This window comes from Bos grunniens, chromosome 16 (assembly GCF_055505025.1).
Source record: "Bos grunniens cultivar Pamir isolate PY7600 chromosome 16, Bosgru_T2T1.0, whole genome shotgun sequence".
NCBI classification, from domain to species: Eukaryota; Metazoa; Chordata; class Mammalia; order Artiodactyla; family Bovidae; genus Bos; species Bos grunniens.
Window position 1 is genome coordinate 79,067,038 of NC_141180.1, and position 26,334 is coordinate 79,093,371.

The 26,334-nt window shown below is 48.7% G+C and overlaps 1 protein-coding gene across 1 annotated transcript; it reads left to right on the top strand.

Moving 5' to 3' along the window:
• Window positions 1–165: 165 nt before the first annotated feature.
• On the top strand, window positions 166–24,773 carry PM20D1 (peptidase M20 domain containing 1). The gene is made up of 13 exons (XM_086345602.1): window positions 166–354; window positions 3,025–3,111; window positions 4,628–4,860; window positions 5,529–5,615; window positions 6,733–6,866; window positions 7,260–7,379; window positions 8,169–8,244; window positions 8,602–8,663; window positions 8,874–8,952; window positions 10,893–10,964; window positions 19,661–19,829; window positions 22,751–22,850; window positions 24,056–24,773. Exons 1-13 carry the CDS (start codon window positions 186–188, stop codon window positions 24,177–24,179), a joined length of 1,512 nt encoding a protein of 503 aa, XP_086201728.1. The 5' UTR covers window positions 166–185; the 3' UTR covers window positions 24,180–24,773.
• The last annotated feature ends 1,561 nt before the right edge of the window (window positions 24,774–26,334 follow it).

The window sequence follows — 26,334 nt, forward strand, 5'->3', positions numbered from 1 at the left end:
CTGGGGCAGGGCAGTCCATGGATTGGTGGGCCAGCGTCTCCAGGAGAGCGGCGATTGGCCAGCTCTGGGAATGGGCGGGGCTAAGGCAGTTGCGGGAATTGGAGCCGTGAAAGGGGGAAGAACTCGGTCTGCGCGTTTAGGTCCAAACTCCAGCCGCCGACTGGCAGTGAGGACGTGAGAGGAGAATGGCTCGGCCGTCCGTCTGCCTGCTGGCCTCGCTGTCTGCGCTGCTCCTAGGTATCGCCGCCGTCTCCAGATCGAAGGGCCTGCGGGGCACGGAGAGTCAAAGGGAGCCGCGAATCCCTTCTCAGTTCAGCCAAGAGCAGCGCATCGCCATGAAGGAAGCGCTCAAAGGTGAACCCTGGTCCCCTTCACCGCTTATTCTCAGATAAAGGTCCCCGTCTCCTCGGGCCAACCCGTGACTCCCTTCCCCTGCCGCAGAGGTCCGCCCCTCGAGCTTGAGCTCCGCAACACCCCACCACCAAGCCCCGGACCCATTTCCGGCCCCTGGAGACCGCACTCTGCTCCTAGACCTGCCTTCTGGGGACTCCAGGGCGTTCCTTGCCTACCCTGGAAGCTTCAACTTCGCCCGGGTTGACCAGGCTGTCATCCACCCCACCCCACCCCCACACCAACCTCCGCTTGCCTGGAACATTACAGCCTTTAACCTTTGGCAGTCTTCACTTGTTAAGTTTCTTAGGACTAAACGATCTGAACCTTATGTACCCATGAGGAAACTGAAGTTTAGGTCAGCTGAACCATCTTCCCCAGGACCCTACATATAAAGCACTGGGTGACAGCCTCTATTGCCTGTAGGATCCTGCGGGTTCTAGATGGCTCCATAAAGAAGTATGGGGCTGTTGCTGAGGTGTGAGATGTTCCTAATTTCCTCTACCACTTAAAGGACATCTTTCCCCTAGACATCAAACCAAGCTAAAAACTTACTTACCTTCTCAGTCTGCATTATCCAGGAGAAAAGAGGTGGTGGCTCAATATTGAAAGGATGGGAAAGACACGGGTTCAATCCCTAGGTCGGGAAGATCCCCTGGAGAAGGAAATGACAACCCACTCCAGTATTCTTGTCTGGGAAATCGCATGGACAGAGGAGCCTGACAGGCTGCAGGCGTCAGTCCATGGGGTCGCAAAAGAGTCAGGACATGACTTAGGGAATAAACAACAATGAAAACAATGAGATCCTTCCTCACCCTTGGGCTTACCTTCAGTCTTTTCCCTTCCATTAAGTAATGGATTGAAAGAAACTGCCTAAATAAACCTGCAGGTAAATGCAAAAGCTAGCCCTTGTTGTTAAATATAAACTGTGTTTGTGCTGGAGTGATAGGCCTGGGAGGCAGAGCAGGGCTTTCCCAAAGCATCCTAGTGTAAAGAGTTCTCTGAAAGGCATTGGGCAGCCATTCACCAGAGTCTCTTTGCACAAAAGAAAGCAAAAGCTAAATAAGAAACTAAAATACAGACCTCATAGCACCATGACTTAGAACCCCAAATATATGGAATATTGAAGTCACTCAGTCATGTCCTACTCTCTGTGACCCCATGGACTATACATATAGCCCACCAGGCCCCTGCATCCATGGGATTCTCCAGGCAGGAATACTGGAGTGGGGTTGCCATGTCCTTCTCCAGGGGATCTTACCGACCCAGGGATCGAACCTGGGTCTCCAGCATTGTGGGCCGAGGGCAAAACATCTGAGTTCAGATCTTGAGTCTGCCTCTCAATCTCACATAGGCAGTTCCTTTAGTCTTTTTGAACCTTGGCTTCCCCACCTATTGGTAGGCTATGGTGCAGGGTTGATTCTTCACAAAACAGTACAGAAGTCAGAGGCCTCCCTTGACATCAAGCTGCTCTGGGTATTTTTCTTCCTACTGTTTTTGGATAGCCATCTAATCAAATTGACTTCCCTGGTGGCTCAGACGGTAAAGCGTCTGTCTACAATGCGGGAGACCCAGGTTCGATCCCTGGGTTGGGAAGATCCCCTGGAGAAGGAAATGGCAATCCACTCCAGTACTATTGCCTGGAAAATCCCATGGACAGAGGAGCCGGACACGACTGAGTGACTTCACTTTCTTTCACTTTCTAATCAAATTATCTTTTGACCCCACCCCCACCCCCCTACTGTTTGCATTTGACAGTGGAACTCTAAGAATATAAAACCTTCCCCAAGGAATGAACCTAGTGACAACTCAAGAACTGGACTTCTGGGTAGAATGGATTAGATCGTTTATAACAAAGGAGCTTGTTTGGGAGCTTCTAAATCCCCGCCCCCTTCCCAGGCATCATGTGCCCCCAAAGCTGACTTGGGCTGAGATCAATGACACTCTGGATTAACCAGTCTATGAGGAATAAGCCTACTCTCTGTACACAAAGAGTACTTCCCTTGTGGCTCAGATGGTCAAGAATCTGCCCGCAATGCGGGAGACCTGGGTTCAATCCCTGGGTTAGGAAGATCCCCTGGAGAAGGAAAAGGCTACCCACTCCAGTATTCTGGACTGGAGAATTCCATGCACTGTATAGTCCATGGGATCACAGAGAGTCAGACACGACTGAGGGACTTTCACATACTCACTGTACACAAAAAGATACAAAGCTTTGTTCGCAAAGGGACCCAGGACAGTGGGCTCCTTGGATTCATCAAAGGGTTGGTGGTTTCAGAGGCAGAGTGAGGCCTTAGCAGCAATTTATAGCGGCTTCCCACTTAGGATCAAAATTTACTCCTGTCTGACCTCCCCCACCCCATGCCAGTTTGGACTTTATGTTCCTTTAAAACCATATTAGCCTAAACAAAGGACTTGAGTTTAAATCCCAGTTCTACTGGACAATGTTGAGCAGCTCACCTAATGCTTCTAAGCTTGTTTCCTCACCTTTGAATTAGGGAAAACAACAATGCCTACCTGGAATGATTGTTTTGCCCTCCACAATAGGATAATGAGTGCAAGAGAACTTTTTATGTACACAGGGCTGTGGAAAAATCAGTGGTTGTTATCATCTTCCATCTCTGACTCCAACAGGTGCCATCCAGATTCCAACAGTGTCTTTCAGCCCCAAGGAGCTCAACACAACAGCCCTGGCTGAGTTTGGAGAATACATTCGTAAAGGTCAGCCACAAACCATGGGAAAGGGTTAGGAGAGGTAGCACTGGAGACACAGTGATTTTACAAGGTGATAAAGAAGTTTATCTTGTGACTGACCAGAGGGCAACCTAGTGTGCTTGGGCCTCTTTGCATGTGTTTGTATACAAGGGGGAGGGATAGAAGGGAGAGTTCAGGAGTTAGAGTAGACACAGAGTAGAGACTAGATTTACCCTTTGAAGAACCAAGGCAATATAGCCATTGGGTTGGCTGTCAATTTTTGCCCTTTAATGTCAGTCAATAAAATAAAAAGATAGGACTTGGAATTCCTTCTTCATTTGCAAGTTTCCAGAACTGCACCACGGGCTCCTCCCCTCCCTACCTCCATACACACACCTACAGCCTACACACAGGCACACTCCACCTACCCAGGCCCTGCTCCAGATTCATTACTAACACTGAGCTGCTAGGCAGTCAAAAACTTTAAACTGTCGCATAGTTGCTCTCTTCTCACCCCACTGCCCATGAGCTAAAGAAGGATGGGTCAAGGGGAAAAAGGAGACCTGGAGCTCCCCCTCCCCATAGAGAAAGCTCATGCAGAGTAGTGAGGCCACTTTACTAAATCAAATAAAAAACAGCCCCCTCTCAAGTCATCAGGAGTGGGAGAGGCTGGCACAGCACAGCAAGTAGTCCCTTCTCTAACACTCTGGGACGGGCAATTGGGGTGGGGTGGGAATCTGGGATCAATCCCCAGTGGCCAGGCTGAAAGTCTTCACTAAATAGGAAATAAAATTGGGAAAGAAATGTTCAGCAATAGTAGACTAGATAAGCAGGCTGACAAGAAAAAATGTTTATTCTTCTTCAGTTTTTTGTTTGTTTGCCTGCTTGCTTGTTTTCAGTTATCCACAGAGGCGTGTATGGATTCTTCCAACACAGCACAAAGGGAGATCAAAGTTCTTTCTCCCATGCTTCTAAAGCCACCTGTGTTATTACCTATCTGTAACTAGCATAGTTGACCCTGAGAACACTTGAACACGGAAGTATGGCCATGTGCTCGACAGGATCATCTTTTATCTCCATATAACACAAACATTAGGAGTATTGTTTTGCAAAGGAAAAATATTTCTGATTTTTTAATATATATAGATAAGAGTCATGTTTGGTTCCAAATAATTTGGATACTGGGGCCTATTATATTTAAAATTTAATGTAATCCTAGTCTGCATCACTCTATAACTTGTATTTGTGACAACATTAGAGGTCGGGTCAGTCCAGATCTTGAGCTCTTTATCTGTCATAAATGATGCGGTCTTGATATGCATGTGATTACACAGTAATAGCACATTGTAATATGAGGAAGAGATATTTCAGAGATTGTCTGGGCGAATCAGGAATCAGACTAGCTTTGGCCCAGAGGGCTTCCTAAAGGAGGCTGCCTGTTTTAAAGGGGAGGAAAAAGGCAGGGAGAATCAGTTAGGAGGAAAACCAAAGGCAACTGTTGAATCTGGCTTTCTCTCATTGCTTTGCATCTCTTTGCTTCTAGTCTTTCCTACTGTGTTCCATACCAGCTTTATCCGGCATGAGGTCGTAGGAAATTACAGCCACCTGTTCACTATCAAAGGCTCAGACCCCAGCATGCAGCCCTACATGCTCCTCGCTCACATTGACGTGGTGCCTGCCCCGGACAAAGGCTGGGACGTGCCCCCCTTCTCTGGGTTGGAGCGTGATGGCTTCATCTATGGTCGAGGCACACTGGACAACAAGAACTCTCTTATGGTCTGAAATGCTGTGTTCCCTCTGCCTTAGAGTCCTAAAGATCGATCCAGGGTGGGAGTGCTCTGCTAACCCCTGGGAGGTAGGAGGTTCTGGTAGAGAAAACCTTGGTGCCAGGAGATCTGAGTTCCAGTCATCAGTTGGTCACTTCTCTGGGTCCTGATTTCTCAACTGTGAAATATAGATCAGAGTAGATGATCCCAGGTACCCTTTCAGCTCTGACATTGATAAATTTATGCTTTTCTCCAGGCGGGGATGGTTTTATGTGAGCTCTGTTTCCCTACAGGGATTCCCAGGTGGTTCAGTGATAAAGAATCCACCTATCAATGCAGGAGATGCAGGAGTTGTGGGTTCAATCCCTGGGTGGGGAAGATCCCCTGAAAGAGGAAATGGCAACCCACTTCAGTATTCTTGCTGGGAAAATCCCACTGACAGAGGAGCCTGGTGGGCTACAGTCAGTGGGGCCACAAAGAGCCAGACACAACTGAGTGACTGACCATGCATACACCCGCTGCTTCCCTCCATTCCATCCCTGGGGCCATTTTAATGTGTTCTCTCTAAAAGGAATCACATCCTAGCCCTGTTCCCAGCTGCTGAATATCTCTGATGCCTTGGTACCACCACTTAGATAATAAGCCTTTCTCTTCTCCCATTGTCTTTCTGTCCCCCAGGCAATCCTGCAGGCCTTGGAGCTTCTACTGATCAGAAACTACATCCCCCGAAGATCTTTCTTCATTGCTCTGGGCCATGATGAGGAGGTAGAATGCCTTCATCCTAAGCCTATCTCTGGGTCCCCTCCTTGGGGAGGGAGTAAGCTTCACTTTGGTCCGGTTTGCTCCCTGGCTGCACAGTTTGCCAACTTCTCTGTGGATATGTCTTCTTGCCTGGAAAATTCCATGGGCAGAGGAGCCTGGTGGGTCACAGTCCCAGGAGTTGCAAAGAGCTGGACACAACTGAGTACACACACACTGTGCATGTGTCACCAGAAATTTCTAAGGACTTTGACCAAAATGTAGATGCCTGGGCTCTGTGCCACAGACTCGATGTTTTTTTCTATTTCTTTTTAAGAGCAGTTTTAGGTTCACGGCAAAAATTAGAAGATACAGAAATTTCCTTTCTTCTCCAACCCACACACATGCACAGCCTTACCCAATATCAACGTCCCCCACCGGAGTCATACATTTGTGACAACTGATGCACCTACCTGGACACATCATAGTTACCCAAAGCTATTGTTTACATTAGGGTTCACTTTTGGTGTTGTACACTATAATGGTGTGTCATTATGGTATCGTACAGAGTATTTTCACTGCCTTAAGAAACCTCTGTGTTCTGCCATTCATCCCTCTCTCCTTCCCCAAACCCTGGCAACTGTTGATCTTTTGACTACCTCCATAATTTTGTCTTGTCTAGAATGTTATATAGTTGGAACTATACAGAATGTAGTCTTTTCAGATTGGCTTCTTTCGCCCAGTGTTATGCACAGATCTGAATGTTTAACAAACTCCCTGGTGACATCTGCAGTAGGCACATAGTCCATCAACTACACCTTGAGAAACACCAGTGTAATGGGAAGAGAGAGAACAGGCAGATCAATGAATGTGTTTTATTTCTAATGATGCCACTTATTTTGACCCTGGGCAAATCACTTCATACTCTGGGTCCTGGTTTCTTAGTTTGGGAAATGAGGGGGTTGGGCCCTTCCGGCTCTGACATTCCAGATTCTTTGAGGCAGGATTGTTGAGGGCCCTGTCCCTCATGAAGGAGCCTGGATGGGGAGGCTCTGGAGCACCCAGCTATGCTGAATGGGTCTCTGTGAGCTATCTCTGGAGATCTGACTGAGGAGAACTGTGGCTCTGGGTTTAATATCTGCAGATATCAGGGATAAACGGGGCTCAGAAGATCTCAGCCCTGCTACAGGCAAGGGGTGTCCAGCTAGCCTTCGTGGTGGATGAGGGGAGCTTCATCTTGGACGGTTTCATTCCCTACCTCAAGAAGCCCTTTGCCATGTGAGTATAGCACCCCAGCCCTACCTCAGAAGAGGTTCTCACATGGGAGTTGACCTCAGTCTGGTTATCGATAAGCCTACTCCTCTTGCTTTAATCAACCTGCTCCAGGATTCTTGCCTGGAAAATCCCATGGACAGAGGAGCCTAGTGAGCCACAGTAGATGCGGTCACAAAGCATCAGACACGACTGAGCCATATACACAGGCACGCACTTGCTTTAATCACCCCAAGCTTTGACCAAGTCTGAGCTCTCCTTTCCCTATCTCTTCTAAAGTAAAACTCTTTAAGCAGCATGAAACAGACCTCTTGGCTTACCAGACCCCTGTACAGATGGGCCTGGGGGTCATTCAGGGTGGGAGGAAGTCAGGAGGGCCTTCTCTGATCCTTCTTACAGGGTTTCCGTTTCTGAGAAGGGTGCGATTAACCTCATGCTGCAAGTCAACACGACTACAGGCCACTCTTCAGCTCCTCCAAAAGAAACAAGCATAGGCATTCTCGCAGCCGCGGTCAGCCGGTAAGCAATTCCTGGCCTTGCTACCCACACCAGACTCCAGCTAGAAGACCTGGCACTTCCCCACTTTGAGTTGAGGAGGTTAAGCTTCCTGTCCTGATGGTGGGCTGAGAAGCCACGATGGAGGTTATAGGGAGGACAGAGCTAGCAGTACCCTGGCAAGGGTTATAGGTCAGAAAAGGACCTATCCGTATGGCAAGCAAGGGCCAGCAGACAAAAGCTAGGTTAGGTAGCTGGAATAGTCCAGGCCAGAAATGATAGATCACAAGCTGGAAAAGAACCATCTAATTTCTCCCCTTGCCCCAGCAAGATGACTTCAAGATAAGCAAAGGCTGCTGTCTGTGGATGAGGACAGCAGGGTTTGTAACAGCAGAGCTTACCTCTGGCTGGTTTTCTTGGAGAGTAGGAAGAAAAGCTATATTCTTTCAGCTAAATATTTAACTATCTACCATGTTTGAGACTTTGTGTCCAGTAATGGGCACGTGGTGGTGGAAGAAACGGACAGTCCCTTTCCTCCAGGAACTCAACAGCTAGTAGGAGAGGCTGACAGCTTTGCTACAGTGTGGTAGGTGTGATGAGACGGGGGTGCCCTCTCTCAGATTTGGTATTCGGGGACAGCTCCTGTGAGTGCAGTAGAAGTAGCCCCACTTGTGCTTGGAGATCTGGAATGGTGGAGGTGATGGGGCGGTGAGCAGGAGACCTCCTGGCCAGGCCTGTGGAAATGCCCTGTCTCTCGTCTTCTCCTTGGACTGCTGAGTTGGGTGAGTCTTGAAAGCTCCCTTTCTCTTCCAGACTGGAGCAGACACCAATGCCGAACATGTTTGGAAGTGGGCCGTTGATGACGGCAGTGGAGCAACTGGCAAATGAGGTGTGAGGAGTCTCACAGACTCTGGTCAGCTGTGGAAGGGGAAGAAAGGGTGGTGGAGAAGCCACCTTCAGAGTAATAAAGGGGCCCTACTGATAACCAGTGCTCTGCCCATTCTCCCCTATTTCCAGCTGCTGGCTGGGCCAAAACACAGCTTGTTCATTGGGGCTGTTGGTGCTCAGGCTGAGAACCTGAGCCCCAACACCAGCCACTCTGAGGGAGGTGGCTCCCACTTACCCTTGAGGCTACTGCCCCAGGCCCTCGAGGCGGGTCTAAAGCAAGGACAGGCCCAGGTCCCGAACAGTGAGCCTGTTATGCTGACCCCTTTGAAACCCTCTGACCTGGTGCTTTCCTTTTCAGTTTCCCTTCCCTACCAATATAGTCTTGAACAACCTGTGGCTCTTTCGACCCCTTGTAAGCAGGTAAAGTTTTATCTTTCCGTTCCTCACATCCCCACCCCAAACCTACCCACTTCCCCATCTCCTCTCTTTGGCTTAACCAGGCCTGACTAACCATCCCTCAGCCACCAGACACTACATCTAACTGGTACGCAGGACATCCCTCCTAGTCTTAAAGATCTCCAAGGTTCAGGAAAGGGGGTATCCTACAACCCTCTCTTCCTTTTGCCTTAGGTTGATGGAGAGGAATTACGTAACCAATTCGCTGGTCAGGACCACCACGGCGCTCACCATGTTCAATGCCGGGGTCAAGGTAACGCCACCTGACTCCTCCCACACACCCCTCCATCCCTTGGCTTTATCTTCTTGGCTTCTCCTTCCTTCTCTGGCTACAGTTTGGATAGTAGGAAGGCTCAGTGCTGAACTGTCCTATGTCATCAGATGGGTAAACCTCAGGAGCAAGGGTTCTAACTGACATCTGCAAACTCCATGAAGTTGCTGGCCAAGTTTCATGTATGTGTGTTTCAGAGGCCTCCCTCAGGTTCTTTGGGACTGTACCCGTTGAAAAACATAACCATTACACTGATGTGAAGAGACATTATTTGGGAGTTAATTTTTGTGACCTATACTCATTTAACATGTAATATATTCATCTAGCATTTTGGTCATGTAGGCTAAAGATTCCCAACCTCTTTACCACCTTTTTATTATTCTTTGTCATGTTTTGAAAGCTTTATTCACCTCACAAATTTAATGAATGATTAATATCTTTTCCCTGAGTTAAATTAGAGAAACTCACCTACTATTTTAAAAATCTATAACATTTGTGATGTATACAGCCTTAAAATACATACATTGTCATTCTCCAAAATAAGGTAAATTTTGGGTGGCCTTCAAATATATAAATTCTATATGAGATTTACTTTTTTGGCTTGTGGGATCCTACTTCCCTGAGCAGGGATTGAACCCTGGCCCTTGGCAGTGAGAATGTAGACTCCTAACCACTGGACCACCAGGGAACCCCTAAGGTTTACTTTTATAGAAATAAGTCTCAGGTGAACCAATACTTTGATAAAGTTTTTTTCTGAGAACTATTTTTCAGCAAATCGGTCTACTTTCAGCTAGACCAAGCCGCTAAGGAGCTTTTCTGTTTGAACTAGCCACACTAGCTCACCAGGGCTGAGACTTTTCTGAAATCTTGAAAGGAGTTAGACCGTTCCAGTTTCTACCAGTACCACCAGTGCAACGTCAAGGAGGATCATTCACCCAATGCAGCCTTGCGGAGCTCTGCTAACGTGCAGCCCAGGTTGAGAATAAGTGAATGGTGCCTCAGAATTCATCTCTGCTGTGGCTGGTCGGTGTGTTTGGCATGTCAGCCAGACCTGAGCTGTTTTCACCAGCTGCCTAGAGAATTCACCAAAATAATAGTACTGTGTACTATGTCCTTGCATTTGAATGGTGTTTTTATCTGTCCAGAATACTTTCACATCTGTTTTTCCATTTGGTCCTCCTAACAGAGGAGGAGCCAGCTGAGAGACAGAGACACAAAGAGGTTGTCATATCTGAAAATCACACAGCCAATTTGTATCAGCCCAGTTCTCCTGGCCCTAGCCTGGTGCTTTTTTGCACCATAGCAGTTCAAAGAAAGATACACAGTTGGGGAATCTCTTCTCTCATGGGCTCTGAGGAGAAATTCCCTCCATAGCTCAACCCTCTTTTCTAATTAGTCCTGAGTTTTTTCCTCATCAGACAGAGAACAAAGTTCACAGTAGGATATGGAAAATCACTACCACCCTCGGTTATAGTGATCATCCTCCTCAGGGCTTAATGGGGCCTCAGAGGCTCTGGGGTGCCCCTCCTGAGTGAGAACCGACTCTGACCACTGCAGAACTGCCCTAGGCACCCTGGAAAGAGCGCATACGGAAGACCGCCTGCAGCACTGTACAGGCCAAAACAGAGGCGTCCTGGCAGCCCCAGGAAAGCGGTCTTGCTCTGAGCAGCTCTCTGTGAGCCCTCCAGGACCAAGAAACATGAAGGTCTGGCCTGAAGCAGAGACAGGCCACTAGCATTGAACATAACCACATGTCAAGGGCCCAGAGAAGACAGTGGCTGGCTAAAAATATTAAGCCTTGAGTTCTTCAGTCAAATCAGCTTCCTCTCCCTCTACTGGTGGTAATTGGCTTTTCCTGGGCAGGGGTCAGGTGTGAGGGACTAGAGGTCAGCTCAGGCCAAGGTTTGTGGTTCTCTCTCCAGGTGAATGTCATCCCCCCTGTGGCCGAGGCCATCATCAACTTCCGACTTCACCCTGCACAGACTGTTCAGGAGGTACGTACCATGTGCTCCCGAGGACTGGCTCAGCCCCACTGAAGTGTGTCCGTTGGGACTGGGCGGAGCTGGCCCAGGGCCTCATTTGTTCGGTGATTTTTCAAAGGCTTCCTATGTGCCGAGTGCTTGGCTGGGATAGGAGATCTCTGGCTTTAGGGAACGTGGAGTTTAGGAGTGGGAAATGAATGATGATAATTAATGATAAATAGGAAATGATAATAGTAGCAACACAGATAGTGGGTTTGCTGTGCTCTTGGCACTGTTCTCAGGTATACATACACTATACTATATACATAGTATATATTTATATATATATATATATACACACACACATACTATATACATGTACAGTAAACATATACTATACATATACATTTAACCCCTGCAGCCGTTCTGTGAAGTGGGGAATGTATTATCCTCATTTAACAGGGAAAATGGAGGCACAGATCCACACAGCAGGTAAGTAACATGCCCAGTATTATACATCCAGGACCAGTTCCAGAGTCTGTGCTCTCAGCCTCACACCATACTAGGATTATAACAATGAGGGATAAACAAATTACCATAGAACCTGAGCCAAAACAGGGGGCTGATGCTACCTCGAAGAACCAAGGAAGTCTTTTCCAACCACTAGAAAGGACTTAAAGGACAAATAGGATTTGCTAGAAGTTGGCCATTCACAGAGTGGGACACGACTGAAGCGACTTAGCAGCAGCAGCAGCAGCAGGACATTCAGGGTACAGGGAAAATGAAATCTAAAGAGTAGAATAATTTGGGGGAAAGTGATGGAAGATGAAAATGGAGTCGTATTGATAGTTTGGGGCTCAAGGCTTTGTGTGCATGCCAACGAATTTGGGCTCTAATCTGTGGACAAATGTCAGAGGTCTTCAAACAGGGCTGTGAGAGACTCAGGTTCTCTTAGAGAAACACTGCTGGTGGCGATCCTGAGGAAGCCTTGAAGTAAGAAGAAACAATTCAATTGTTGCAGCATCTCAGGCAGTGGGTATGGAGGTCTTAACTGAGGCTATGATCATGGGGTAGAGTAGGTGCCCACTGAGGACTGAGAGGTGGGCTCCTCAGGACGCAGTGTTTGATGTTAGTTGGTCATTGCGTAGAGTAGGTGTCCCCAGAGGAGTGAGAGGTGGGCTCATCAGGACGCAGTGTGTGATGTTAGTAGGTCGTAGGGTAGAGTAGATGCCCACAGAGGAGTGAGAGGTGGGCTCATCAGGATGCAGTGTGTGATGTTAGTAGGTCGTAGGGTAGAGTAGGTGCCTGCAGAGGAGTGAGAGATGGGCTCATCAGGATACAGTGTGTGATGTTAGTAGGTCGTAGGGTAGAGTAGGTGCCTGCAGAGGAGTGAGACGTGGGCTCATCAGGACGCAGTGTGTGATGGTAGCTGGTCGTGGCGTAGAGTAGGTGCCTGCAGAGGAGTGAGAGATGGGCTCATCAGGATACAGTGTGTGATGTTAGTAGGTCATTGGGTACAGTAGGTGTCCGCAGAGGAGTGAGAGGTGGGCTCCTCAGGACGCAGTGTTTGATGTTAGATGGTCATTGAGTAGAGTAGGTGCCCGCAGAGGAGTGAGAGGTGGCTTCATCAGAATGCAGTGTTTCATGATTGGTCGTTGGGTAGAGTAGGTGCCCGCAGAGGAGTGAGAGGTGGGCTCCTCAGGACACAGTGTTTGATGTTAGTTGGTCATTGAGTAGAGTAGGTGTCCGCAGAGGAGTGAGAGGTGGACTCCTCAGGACGCAGTGTGTGATGGTAGCTGGTCGTGGGGTAGAGTAGGTGCCCACAGAGGAGTGAAAGGTGGGCTCATCAGGATGCAGTGTGTGATGTTAGTAGGTCATAGGGTAGAGTAGGTGTCCGCAGAAGAGTGAGAGGTGGGCTCCTCAGGACACAGTGTTTGATGTTAGTTGGCCATTGAGTAGAGTAGGTGCCCGCAGAGGAGTGAGAGGTGGCTTCATCAGAATGCAGTGTTTCATGATTGGTTGTTGGGTAGAGTAGGTGCCCGCTGAGGAGTGAGAGGTGGGCTCCTCAGGACGCAGTGTTTGATGTTAGTTGGTCATTGCGTAGAGTAGGTGCCCGCAGAGGAGTGAGAGGTGGGCTCATCAGGATGCAGTGTGTGATGTTAGTAGGTCGTAGGGTAGAGTAGATGCCCGAAGAGGAGTGAGAGGTGGGCTCATCAGGACGCAGTGTGTGATGTTAGTAGGTCGTAGGGTAGAGTAGATGCCCACAGAGGAGTGAGAGGTGGGCTAATCAGGATGCAGTGTGTGATGTTAGTAGGTCGTAGGGTAGAGTAGGTGCCTGCAGAGGAGTGAGAGGTGGGCTCATCAGGACGCAGTGTGTGATGGTAGCTGGTCGTGGGGTAGAGTAGGTGCCTGCAGAGGAGTGAGAGATGGGCTCATCAGGATACAGTGTGTGATGTTAGTAGGTCGTTGGGTAGAGTAGGTGTCTGCAGAGGAGTGAGAGGTGGGCTCCTCAGGACGCAGTGTTTGATGTTAGATGGTCATTGCATAGACTAGGTGCCCGCAGAGGAGTGAGAGGTGGCTTCATCAGAATGCAGTGTTTCATGATTGGCTGTTGGGTAGAGTAGGTGCCGGCTGAGGACTGAGAGGTGGGCTCCTCAGGACGCAGTGTTTGATGTTAGTTGGTCATTGCGTAGAGTAGGTGTCCGCAGAGGAGTGAGAGGTGAGCTTATCAGGACGCAGTGTGTGATGTTAGTAGGTCGTAGGGTAGAGTAGATGCCCACAGAGGAGTGAGAGGTGGGCTCATCAGGACGCAGTGTGTGATGTTAGTAGGTCGTAGGGTAGAGTAGATGCCCACAGAGGAGTGAGAGGTGGGCTCATCAGGACGCAGTGTGTCATGTTAGTAGGTCGTAGGGTAGAGTAGATGCCCACAGAGGAGTGAGAGGTGGGCTCATCAGGATGCAGTGTGTGATGTTAGTAGGTCGTAGGGTAGAGTAGGTGCCCGCAGAGGAGTGAGAGGTGGCTTCATCAGAATGCAGTGTGTGATGTTAGTAGGTCGTAGGGTAGAGTAGGTGCCCGCAGAGGAGTGAGAGGTGGCTTCATCAGAATGCAGTGTTTCATGATTGGTCGTGGGGTAGAGTAGGTGCCCGCAGAGGAGTGAGAGGTGGGCTCATCAGGACGCAGTGTGTGATGGTAGCTGGTTGTGGGGTAGAGTAGGTGCCTGCAGAGGAGTGAGAGATGGGCTCATCTGGATACAGTGTGTGATGTTAGTAGGTCTTTGGGTAGAGTAGGTGCCCGCAGAGGAGTGAGAGGTGGGCTCATCAGGACGCAGTGTGTGATGGTAGCTGGTTGTGGGGTAGAGTAGGTGCCTGCAGAGGAGTGAGAGATGGGCTCATCTGGATACAGTGTGTGATGTTAGTAGGTCTTTGGGTAGAGTAAGTGTCCGCAGAGGAGTGAGAGGTGGCTTCATCAGAATGCAGTGTTTCATGATTGGTCGTTGGGTAGAGTAGGTGCCCGCTGAGGAGTGAGAGGTGGGCTCCTCAGGACACAGTGTTTGATGTTAGTTGGTCATTGCATAGAGTAGGTGCCCGCAGAGGAGTGAGAGGTGGGCTCATCAGGACGCAGTGTGTGATGTTAGTAGGTCGTAGGGTAGAGTAGATGCCCGCAGAGGAGTGAGAGGTGGGCTCATCAGGACGCAGTGTGTGATGGTAGCTCATCGTGGGGTAGAGTAGGTGCCCACAGAGGAGTGAGAGGTGGGCTCATCAGGACGCAGTGTGTGATGGTAGCTCGTCGTGGGGTAGAGTAGGTGCCCGCCGAGGAGTGAGAGGCTGGCTCGTCAGGACGCAGTTTGTGATGGTGGTTGGTCGGGTGCTGGTGCCTGTAACCAAGATTGCGAATTCAAGAGGAAAGCAATTTCTCAGAGAAATATAATGGTTTAGAAATTTGAGAGGCTTCTAATATATTAATAGACAGTTATAAATTCCTTAGATCCAAAGAGATAATAGAGACAGAGGCTGGAGTATTATTAATTGAAACCTGTAGAGCCAATAAAATACCATGGGAAGGGTGTGTAACTCCTTGAAGAGAAGAGGTTGCAGACAGACTTGTGATGTTCTGCTATGAACATCAATTTAAAAGATAGAAAAATGAATGTGTAACTGCAAACCATGATGAGCGCTATGAGGAAAGGGGGCTGCTGCTATCGAAGAATCTAAGAAGGAATGAGAATCTGTCCACAGGTCAGGCAAGACTTCCCTGCGTGATATCTGAGCTGAAAGCTAAAGGGTGAGAAGAAATACACAGAACATTTGACATATCTAGGAAAGACTAGCTTATTTAAACATCAGGTTGAGCTAAAAATAATTCAGAAGGTAAATCTGATCCTTCCGAAAATGATAAAAAAAACCCACCTGACAGCTATGAGATGAGCATTATATTCCAGGATTAAGCAAGGTGAGGGCCAGGTGGTGTTTCCTGATGATCCTCCTGGCGGATCCTCAGGGGTCTGCCACGCTTCAATTTCTATGGTCCTTTCTGCCTGGGGCCTTCCCTATGGAGGATGCTGTGTCCTTGCACAGGCTGGGGGGCGTGCCCGTGTTGCAGGGGCTGGGGCAGCCTGCCCAGAGTCACCCAGCATTGGCAGGGGGCTGGGACAGTGTAAGCCCTGGGCTCTGCTGCTTTTCATCCAGTGCCAGCCTTTGTCGTCTCCCTGGGGGCTCATGGGGCCAGGAAATCACTGAATTCCCCTCACTGAGCTTCTTTCCACCAGTTTTTTTCCAGCCTCATTCCAACTCCATGCCCTTTCCAAGGGCTGTTTTCCACCAGCTGGGGCTTTCATCTCCCCAGGTTCTGGCACGCTGCCCTCCTCTCCAGTCCCCTGCCGCAGTGGCTTTCCTTCCCTGCCGATCTGATGAGATCTCTGGGCTCCGTAGGCCCACCCTGCTCCCCTGCTCCCCTGCACACGTGGGGAATGGAAAGCCCCCATCACCCCAGGAGCACACAGTACCTCTTCGTCCTGGTCACGCCTCTTCCTCATGCCCTGATTCTAAATGGCTCCCTGAGCCCTCTTCGTCCATCTTTACCTGGTCTCACCCATAAGTTTTTCCAGGAAGGATCTGAATGAACTTTGTGGCCCCATCTGTGAGGAACAAGAGCCTTCAGAAACGTAACACACTGCCACGTGGGAAGGAAGGCTTGTCCTGTGGCCCTCGAAGGAGAGAGAGAAGGCCACTGGGAGATGTTTCTGGGAGCCCCCACTTAAAGCAGAGTTTTAGAGTATGGCACCTCGCATGATAGTGAGCTTCTCAGAGGCTGGATGTCCACCTAACTAGAGTGTTTTACAGAAAATTCCTGTCTTCCTTCATTTATTCATTCACTAAGTGTTTATTCAATGGCTACTGTGGGCTAGACATTCTTCCAAGCACTTGGGAAAATGGTGAACAGGCCAAGATTCCCATTCTAAAGATGTTTACATGCTAGTGGCTGTAAGTAATCAAATATATGAACAAGTGGGAGAAGTAGGCACCACAAAGAAAATCATAGGACAAGGTGTCACGAAATGGTTGTGAAGTGGGGTTGGGGCAGTAAGCAGCTTTGTATCCATGGTCAGTCCTCTCTTAGGGGCTTCCCCTATGGCTCAGCAGGTTAAGAATCTGCCTGCAATGCAGGAGTCACAGGAGAGGCAGGTTCAATCCCTGGGTCGGGAAGATCCCCTGGAGGAGGAAAATGGCAACCCACTCCAGTATTCTTGCCTCAAAAATTCCATGAACAGAGGAGCCTGGCAGGCTACAGTCCATGGGGTCGCAAAGAGTCGTACGTGACTAAATGACTGAGCACATACACAGTCCTCTCTCATGAGGCATTTACACCAAAACCCAAAAAGGAGCAAAGACCTGGAAACAGCATTCAGGCATCAAGAGCACAGGCCTCTATTCTCAATAGAGGTGAAATCCTGCTGATGGCTCGAGTACTATTGATACTTTATCCTGTGGACTCTACAGAATATTTTTAAAATAAATAAAAGAGTATGAGTAGGTTAGATGCTACAGGAAGCCGTACCTCAGTTCATCATTAAGAAGATGCTCATCGCAGAGTTCAAAGATGAGATGGATTGAAACACATGATGGTGAGCTTTCTGCCGCTGGAGATACTGAAGCACAAGCCAGTGACAGCCTGTCGTGGTTGTTTTGATGACCAGCCTCACAGTCGGGTGGAAGCCGGTCTTGCTAAGTACCCACTGTCCTTGCCCTTGAACTTATTCACTCAAGAAGAAAACACAGCTTAGCCTAAAATAGAAAACAACATAATGTGGGAATACGGACTGTAGGAGCTCAGAGAAATGAGGAATCAATGTGCTCTGCCTTTGAGGTCCCCGTTACCGTTGATGAATCCCTCCTCTTAGTCCCGTCCTTGTGCCTCTGATCGTTGCCCAGAGTGGTCCCTCCCTTCTAAACAGGCAAATAACAACTAACATACATTGAGTGCCAGGAACCAGCCTAAGCATATTACATGCATCCAGTCATGGTAACAACCACCTTACCAGGTAGGTGCTGCTGTTATCCTTCTGTTAACAGATGAGCAACCTGAGACGCAAAAAGCTAAGGAGCTCATGGAGTGTCACACAGCTGTGAGTGGCTCCACGAAGCACAGAGCTGAGTCTTTGTGCATGACCCCTCCATGCTCAGACTGTCTCTTGCCTCTTCTCCATCATTCTCATATCCTGCCTTCAAATTCTGGCTCAAAATTCATACCACTAAGAAATCTGTCTTAAATGAGCACCACCCTCTTTCTGGCTCTGCTGCTGCTGCTGCTGCTGTCACTTCAGTCGTGTCCGACTCTGTGCGACCCCATAGACAGCAGCCCACAAGGCTCCCCCGTCCCTGGGATTCTCCAGGCAAGAACACTGGAGTGGGTTGCCATTTCCTTCTCAAACGCATGAAAGTGAAAAGTGAAAGTGAAGTCGCTCAGTCGTGTCCGACCCTCAGCGACCCCATGGACCCCATGGCTCCCCCGTCCATGGGATTTTCCAGGCAAGAGTACTGGAGTGGGGTGCCATTGCCTTCTCCTCTACTCAATGCCATTTCAACCTGCAGGCACTTTGGAAACAGTAAACAACCATCCTTGTGAAGTCAGATGCCCAGCCCAGCGATGCCACCTCTATAAACCTTGGGCAAATTCCTTAATGAGACAACTCCTGTTGTTTTTATTATTATTATTGTTTCACATCTTGTAAAATGTATATATGCAACATTCATTGCGTACCTTTTATATTCTTGGTACTAGACATAAGGAAATGAGGCCTTTGAGTCCGGACCTAGCCTAGCAGCTGGTGGGAAACCTGAGCTCTGTAGTGCTCATTGCAGGTGTGTGGGCTCAGTCATGTCCCACTCTTTGCGACCCCATGGACTGTAGCCTGCCAGTCTCCTCTGTCCATGGGATTCTCCAGGCAAGAGTACTGGAGTGGGTTGCCATTTCCTCCTCCAGGGCATCTTCCCCACCCAGGAATCGAACGCGTGTCTCCTGCATCGCCAGGCAGACCCTTTGCTGCTGAGCTACTTGCTCACTGAGGTCCAGTCTGTGTGCCTTCTTCAGTTTCTGGAGGCAGGAATCTTTAAGTAATGTGGGGTAGGGCACAGAAGACACTTCTGGGGATGACTTTAGGAGCCTTCCAGAGGGTCAAGAACATATCTAGACTATATATTAATTCTTCTATCAGAGTATTTGAGACATCTGTGCTGGAGTGAAAATAAGCTCTGACAAGTGAGTTGCCCCTCCCCTCAGTCCAGCAGCACAGAATTTGCTTTGCCTCAAATGATGGTTTCTAAGTCAGAAGAAGGAACCCTCATTTCCTTTCCAGACCTGACACTGACCTAAAAGAGGTCCTCCCGAGATAATGCCCCCCAGTTATGAGACAGACACTCCCCTTTCTAGGGCAGAGACCATCCTAAAGCAAGTGTTTATCAGATAGCTTGAGACTGGTGCTGGAGCTTTCCCTAGATGGCTGGGTGGGTTTGTGGGGCTAGACTGTCAGCATCCTAATCCATTCCCACACAGCTTCATGTGATCTGATCCTCAGGGTCTGGTCTACATCCTGCCTGGGACCAGGACTTTTGCTGAGTTCAGCTTTAGTTACTTCAGACTGAAATTTCTAGAAGCTTCTTCATGTTCCTTCCTGAGGAAAGGAGGCTCAGAGAGAAAACTTGAATACTAGCCCCCCAACTTCTAACTTTTTGTCTGTTGAGCTCATCTTCCTGGCCCCAGTGCAGATGGTTACAAACAGGAAGCAGGGATGCCCAGAGAAGGAAGAAAGTGTATGACCTGTCACCACCTGTCTGAGACTCTCCCAGGCTGAAGTGAGGTCATCATATCTACCCCTCTGCCTCGAGATGGTTGAGATTTCCACTGTGCTGTCTCCTACATTTTTACCTAGCCCATGGTTCTCAGCCTAAGGGAAATTACCCAATATCCTGATTTTGTAGTTCCTGACCTGCCTCACGGCTATAAGGCAAGCCTTCCAAGCATCTAACCTAAATCTACTATGCTGTAGATTTCCAGGAAGAACAGCCATTCTATCTCCTACAACCAGTAGGCTGAAATTGAGGTCTCAGAGCTACAGTGAATCTCCTCTGTAAAGGCTCTGCCTTGCTGGAGAGAAATCAGGACCGTATAGATTCATAAAGTATTTGAATAGCAGATCAATAAGAAATCAGACTTTCTTTGTTTCCTCTCTCAAGGTTCTAAAACTAGCCAAGGACATTGTGGCTGATGACCGGGTCCAGTTCCATGTGTTGGATGCCTTTGACCCCCTGCCCATCAGCCGTTCTGATGATCAGGCCTTGGGTTACCAGCTGCTCCGCCAGACCATACACTCTGTCTTCCCGGAAGTCAACATTGTTGCCCCAGGTAATGACTTCATCAGCTGTGGCTGGGGGAGTTTGGCGGGGGCAGAGGGGGTGTGCTGGAACTGTATCCTATCTGATATCCACTGCCCCACCCCCATGCCAGCTGTTCAGCCTGGAAACAGCTGGCTGCTTCCTCTCCTGATGGGACTGGAGCTGTATTTTCCCCTCCAAGTGGAAGTGAGAAAGCAAACAGGAAAGGATCAGAAACAATAAATTAGGTCAGCCAAGCCTGGGTCCTGGCTTAACCTAGGCCGGCCACTCTGGCCTAGAGGGAAGGATCGGCTCAGATTCCCCTTCCTCTGGAGGAGCCACAGAGGGGGTTGGGTTCCACCTATGCAGTCTGGTTCTGATCTGTTCTAAGGTAAAAGCTCAGCAACAGAGCTCAGAATTTGCAGCCCAGGAACTTCTCCTGGCTGTACCATTGGAATTAGCCCCCTTCACCTCTCCCAGTAGCAGTGCCTCTATGCTCCTTCCCCAGTCTTCCAGCATGCCTTCCAAATCTATGCTGTATGGATAGTGGTTCTCAAACTTAAGAGGACAAGAGGATCACCTAGGGAACTTATTAAAATACAGATTACCTGGACCCACTCCCAAAGATTCAGGTATATTAACTCTGGAGAGCACCCTGGAATCTGCCTTTTTAACAAATATCCCAGGGGATTCTGACACCAGCTGATGGCTGACCACAGTTTGAGAATCTCTGGTCTGATGTGAGGAAAAGATGCTCTAATGTGAAGACTTGTGTTCACTTTGCTTTTATATACCTTCAATCATGGAGTCTTTCATTTTTCTAGTCTAATTCTTAGGACCTGTTAGGCGTGGACCTTAAAGATATTATAGTGAAATTCTACAACCATAAACTCCTTGGGTATTGGGGGGGAAAAAAAAGCACTCTTAGTTTTTAATCAACTTAAATCTAACTCATTTCTCAGAAATTCAACCTCAGGCATTATTGAAGCCTCCAAGCAACCCCACCACCCGCACCTTGAATCAGGCCTCAGGGTCTCATGCAATAGCATAGCGTCAGGATCCCTTAGTCTGTGGTCATCAGTCCTTGTGTTTGCCTCTGAGACATCCATTATCCTGCCCACAAGGTCACTTCAGGTTGCAGATTTCCTCTGATTCCTTGACCTGTCTTGGGGGTGAGAGCTCTGGATCCAAGATTGCCCCTGAACATTACCTCTGAGATTCCCTGCCTCCTTGGACTCCTGCCACAAAGCAGGACCTGGGCCCCTGCCATCGAGGAACCCTGGCTTTCAGGCTCCCAGGTTCTCCTCTGTTGGCCTCAGAGGCTCTCTCCCTTTCCCTCTCCCTGTGGGGCACCTACGATAATCTCATCAACACAGTTAGGCTTGTACAGAATAAAGATAGGCAGACATCAACTGGCAGAAATCTCCAGGAATTGTGAAGGGACCCATTTGAAACCAGGAGTGGAAAGTAGAGCAGCGGACCTAGAGGTTATCATACTAAGTGAAGCAAATCAGACAGAGAACGGCAAATGCCGTATGGTGTCACTCGTGTGAAATCTAGGGCAGTGATACAGGTGAACTTACTGCAGAACAATAACAGACTCAAAGACACGGAGCACAGACGTGTGGTTATCAAGTGGGAAAGGTGTTGGGCAGGACAGACTGGGGGCTTGGGAACAACAGATAGACACTACTGTGTATTAAGTAGATGAGCAGTGGGGACCCACTGTGTGGCACAGGGAACTACATTCAGTGTCTTGTATAACCTGTGATGGAAAAGAATCTGAGAAAGAACAGGTATATCTGAACATGGATGGCTGGGTCACTTCGCTGTCCACCTGAAACTGGCACAACACTGTAAGTCAGCTATACTTGGATTTTAAAAAGGTGCTCAAACAGAATGCGCGTGCGGCACATCATCCCAGGTTTGCTATAAAGCAACAGCCAGTTGTATTTTTGAAATTTTTCTGTCACTTTTAAACTATTAAAAATACCTATCCAACTACATGAATACAGAGCTATGACCCTGGATCTTTATGCATAAGCCTAATAGCTTCATGATAAATCTGTTCCACCTGAAAGTACTTAAAAATGGGATACATTTCTAGAATAAAAGCGTTAACTCAATCAAAATAAAACACAAATTGCCATCTCAAATTCATCTCACCACACTTTAACTGATAAGCTAGGGAGTCTTTTTTCAAAGAACATTCATAATGGGGAGGAGTCCCAGCCCCGGCTGGGGAGGGGGACGACCTACTGCCTTCAGGAGAATGGGACACTAGAGAGTATCCCGGGACTATACGGACCTGAAGTTTGACTCTGGGAAGATACAGTCCTCCTTCAGAAGACAGGAATAACCAGAAATTATGTTCTGCTTTTCTTCTTGCCTGGAGAACCCCCATGGAGAGAGGAGCCTGGTGGGCTACAAAGAGTCGCAAAGAGTCAGACACAACTGAGCGGCTAAGCACAGCAGCACAGCATGTTCTACTTTAAGAGGGTTGCCATCTACAGCAGTAAAACTCCCCCAGAGAGTGTTTGTTTCTGACCTGAGTGATACACAAGAAAGCTTGGGCAATAAAGAAATGGTGCTTAGATTTCTGGATATCTAGGTTTCTACTGATAGAATAACCTGGCCATGGGTATGAAATGAAGCCGCTGGCCTCTGTGTTCATCATGGAGAGAGGGCACTTAGCCTTGGACCATGTAAGGGATGTCTCTCTAATGCCCTTGGGAGTTGAGTCCATGTTCTTGGCTGAAATGGTATCTTAGAAAGGTTTTGAAAATGGGTAGGCTGAAGGACAAAAATCCTTGGCTGCAGTCTCCTAGGGAAGATCCAGACGTCTTCTGTGGTGACACAAGGGTCCCAATTTTCTAGGTAGCCTACTTGCCACCACTTCCTTGGCTTGGCTGCTTACATAAAGCTCCGTTTCTCTGGATTCTTCCTTTCTAGGTACTTGTATTGGCAACACAGACAGCAGACACTATCTGAATCTTACCACTGGCATCTACCGGTTCAACCCCATCTACCTACAACCTCAGGACTTCAGTAGGTGAGTGAGTGGAACAGGTTTGGACAGCTTGGAGGAGAGAGGAGATACATCTGACCTGTCCCTTTCCCACTCATTCTCCTGACAGTCCATAGAATGGGGGAAACCTGGAATTTGTACAAACTAAAAGATACTGCGGAGCCCAACTGGCCAGCTTTTCTCAGTGCCAGAGTCTTGCCACTCCCCAGAATTTGGTGGAATCAGTGACTGTTTTGCAGGGATGGAGATAATCAGATGACTGGAAAGAACCTGGTAGAATTAGGGCCCTTGAGTCCCACCTCTTCCTTCCTTTGAGAGAAGCCCTCCCCTCTGGATCTCATTTCCCCCAAAAGTGGGTACTCCAGAATTCTCAACTTCCACTTAGTGAACTGCAGACACATTTGAGGTCAAAGATGAACTCATGCTTTGAATTCTCAAAACATACTTTGGGAATCTAAAACATATTCACCAGTTTCACCTCCTGTGTGTGAACTACTACTTTGTGGGTTCTTCAGCAAATTTCTAGTCCTGGGATATAGGGGCATGATTTCCATTTACCTCTCTGCTCCTTACCATACCCAGCTCTGATTTCCTCATCATAAGTCAAGTTGTTTGAATATATATTTGAATTTGAACTTAAGAACAGATTTCATGGGAAGGGGGTTCGGTGGTTTTTTTAAGGAGTGTAGGTGGGGTTAGCTATTCTTTATCTCCTTACATCTTCAAGGTTACATGTGTGCTTCGGTAGTATTGTGTGGACGCAGGCTGTGGGCATCAGATCTGGTAGTGAAATTTGAGGTGAAACAGAGAACCCCATAGGTAGCCTGGGTTCCTATCCACTTGTGCCCCTAATAATGTGGGGAGGGGTGGCTGGCATAGGGATAAGTCTAGCTGGGACTCCAGCCTTAGAGAGAGAATTAAAAGATAACTTTAGTAATTTCCCCTCAGAGGAGAAATTATTAAATGGATTCCAGAGCAGGTGATGATTTGTACTCCCCAGGACTATCATCTGCTCCCACTGCACTTTGCCATGGATGTAGATCCTGGAGAGGTGACCAACCTGTCATCTGAAATCTCACTTCTTCCAAATGGCTGCTCCCACCTTGCCCACTTCCTACCCACTTTGACCCCTGGAGGGTCAAAGGCCAGTGGCTTCAGGGGTATAGGGTGCTCTGCAATAACATTTGTGCTAAAGCAATGGCCTCTCCCTCAAAACTTCTCTCCCTCAGCATCCACGGAATCAATGAGAAAATCTCGGTCCAAGCCTACGAGACCCAGGTGAAATTCATCTTCGAGTTTATCCAGAATGGTGACACAGACGTGGAGCCAGTTCCTCACCTGCATGAACTGTGAGGTTGGGGACCAGCTGGATTAGGGATGCCTGATGCTGGACCAGGACTAACCCAAGGGGGGAAGCCAGTGTTGATGAAACTTTTGGTCAAAAATCATGTTATAATGACCTCACCCACCTGCCTTGGTCACTCCTAAACTCATGGCCAAGAAGGGGAGGACCAGCAGGAAGCTGGCTTCTCCCTCCCTCCCGACCTCCTTGGTTTGCCATCCGTTATTGCCTTCTTTTTCCTCTCTTATAATAGAAGGTATCTGGCTTGTCTGCCTTGCACTGGTCATGTCACTGCTCCTTGTTAAGGCCTAACTGAGCAAATACAGATTTGAAAAATATCAACCAGATTTTACCTTTTAAAAGTTTAATTTAAGGCACGCTTGTTGGGCTGCCTTTTCCTCGGCTTATAAATTTGTTCTTGTCGTAACTTCCTTTCCTTTTTTTCCCCCTCTCTTCTTGGATTGTTTATCTGGTTCTTCATCTCTCCCCTCCTCCCCCTGCTTCTCACCTCTTCCCCTCCCATTTATTCTACACCTGGAGCAGGACTGTAACTATGTCACTACCACAATTACCACAACAGCTGGTCAAATAAAGTGGTCTGTGCAGCACCGTCTGGTCACTGGGGGTAAACTGAGGCTGGGGGCTTTGGGGGAACCCCAGACCTCCTGGTTCTGGAGGTTGGAGCCTGGAGAAGACAACCTCCGTCCTTGGGCTCCTCCCAAGGGCGCCCTGGGTTTCGCTCCCCTGCCCTATCCTGCCACCTGCTGCTGCCGCCCCACCCCAGGAGACACTAATCTGCGGAAACATTTCCCTGGCACATCCTGCGAGCTGAGCTCCCAAGAGAAAGGCAGCCTCTCTCTGGAGCCCAGGAGCAGCAGGGCCCTGGCCCTGCCATCGTGTCCTGGATCAGACTTATCGAGGGAAAGTGGAGGGCAAGTGGGGAGGGGACTGCCTACAGAGACTCTGCTCCACGGGTGGGGCAAGGGCCAGCTGCCCTCCCTTAGGGGACCACAAAGCTCCAGTCTGTTTTCTGTGGGGTCCAAGCCGGAGCATATTGGAATCTGCTCAGTAGCTGTCAGGTGCAAGGCATTGAAAGGCAGCATTTCTTGGCTCGAGGCTGGGAGCTATGCTTTGTGGATCACAAGGGAGTCAAGGTCACAGAGGGAGACACAGACGGAGCTGGGACTTGAGACGACATTCCCTCTTTTTCTCCTGTCCAGACAGGACCTTCCTCGTCTTCCTGGGGTTTAACAGCAGTGGGACAGTAGCTTCTTTTCCCTTCTCGCAATCCCCTGCCCCTTCCCACCCACCTGTGGGTGTGAGCAGCTCCTCAGGAGCTGGAGCCTAATGGAAAGTGTTCAACATGGACAGCAGGGATTATTTCAGGTTCTCTGCTACTCCCCCTAAGAGTCACATCCCTTCCCTCGCCCTCCTTTTTTTGGCCAATTCTGTATTTAATTCAGCCTTTGTTAGAGTGTGAGCTGAAGAACAAAAAGGATTCTTCACATCTGTACAGAGCTGTACAAAGTACTTTCACACACCCGTATCACCCAATTTGTGCTCTGTCGTGTCCGAGTCTTCAGGACCCCATGGACTGTAGCACACCAGGCTCCTTGGTCCATGGGATCGCCCAGGCAAGAACTGGTTGCTGTTTCCTCCTCCAGGGGATCTTCCTGACTCAGGAATCAAACCCGAGTCTCCTGCGGCTCCTGCATTGGCAGGTGGATTCTTTGCCACTGAGCCACCTGGGCAGCCCCACTTATCTCACTGGAGCCCCATGAGAGCTACGTGAAGAGGCATCATTCTTCTCACTGAGGAGAAATTGTTTCTCTGAGAGATTACACGTCTAGCTGGAGGCAGATTCAAATGCATGTCTCTGGCCCCAAGCTCAATGTTACTCCATGATCCAATGTGACAGATGAAATCTACTTTAACAAGATTAAATATTGTTTAACACTGACAACAACTCCAAAGGTGCTATTGCCCCTGTTTTTAACAAATGAGGCAACTGAGGCTCAGAGGTTAACTAATTTGTCATGCAGGAGTTAGGGGCAGAGCCTATCTGAATCCAAAGCTTGTGTGCAGAAGAGTCATTTGCCCAAGAAGACACAGTTCTGAAGGGGCAGCCTCAGAATTCAAATGCAACTCAAAAATCCCCAAATCCAG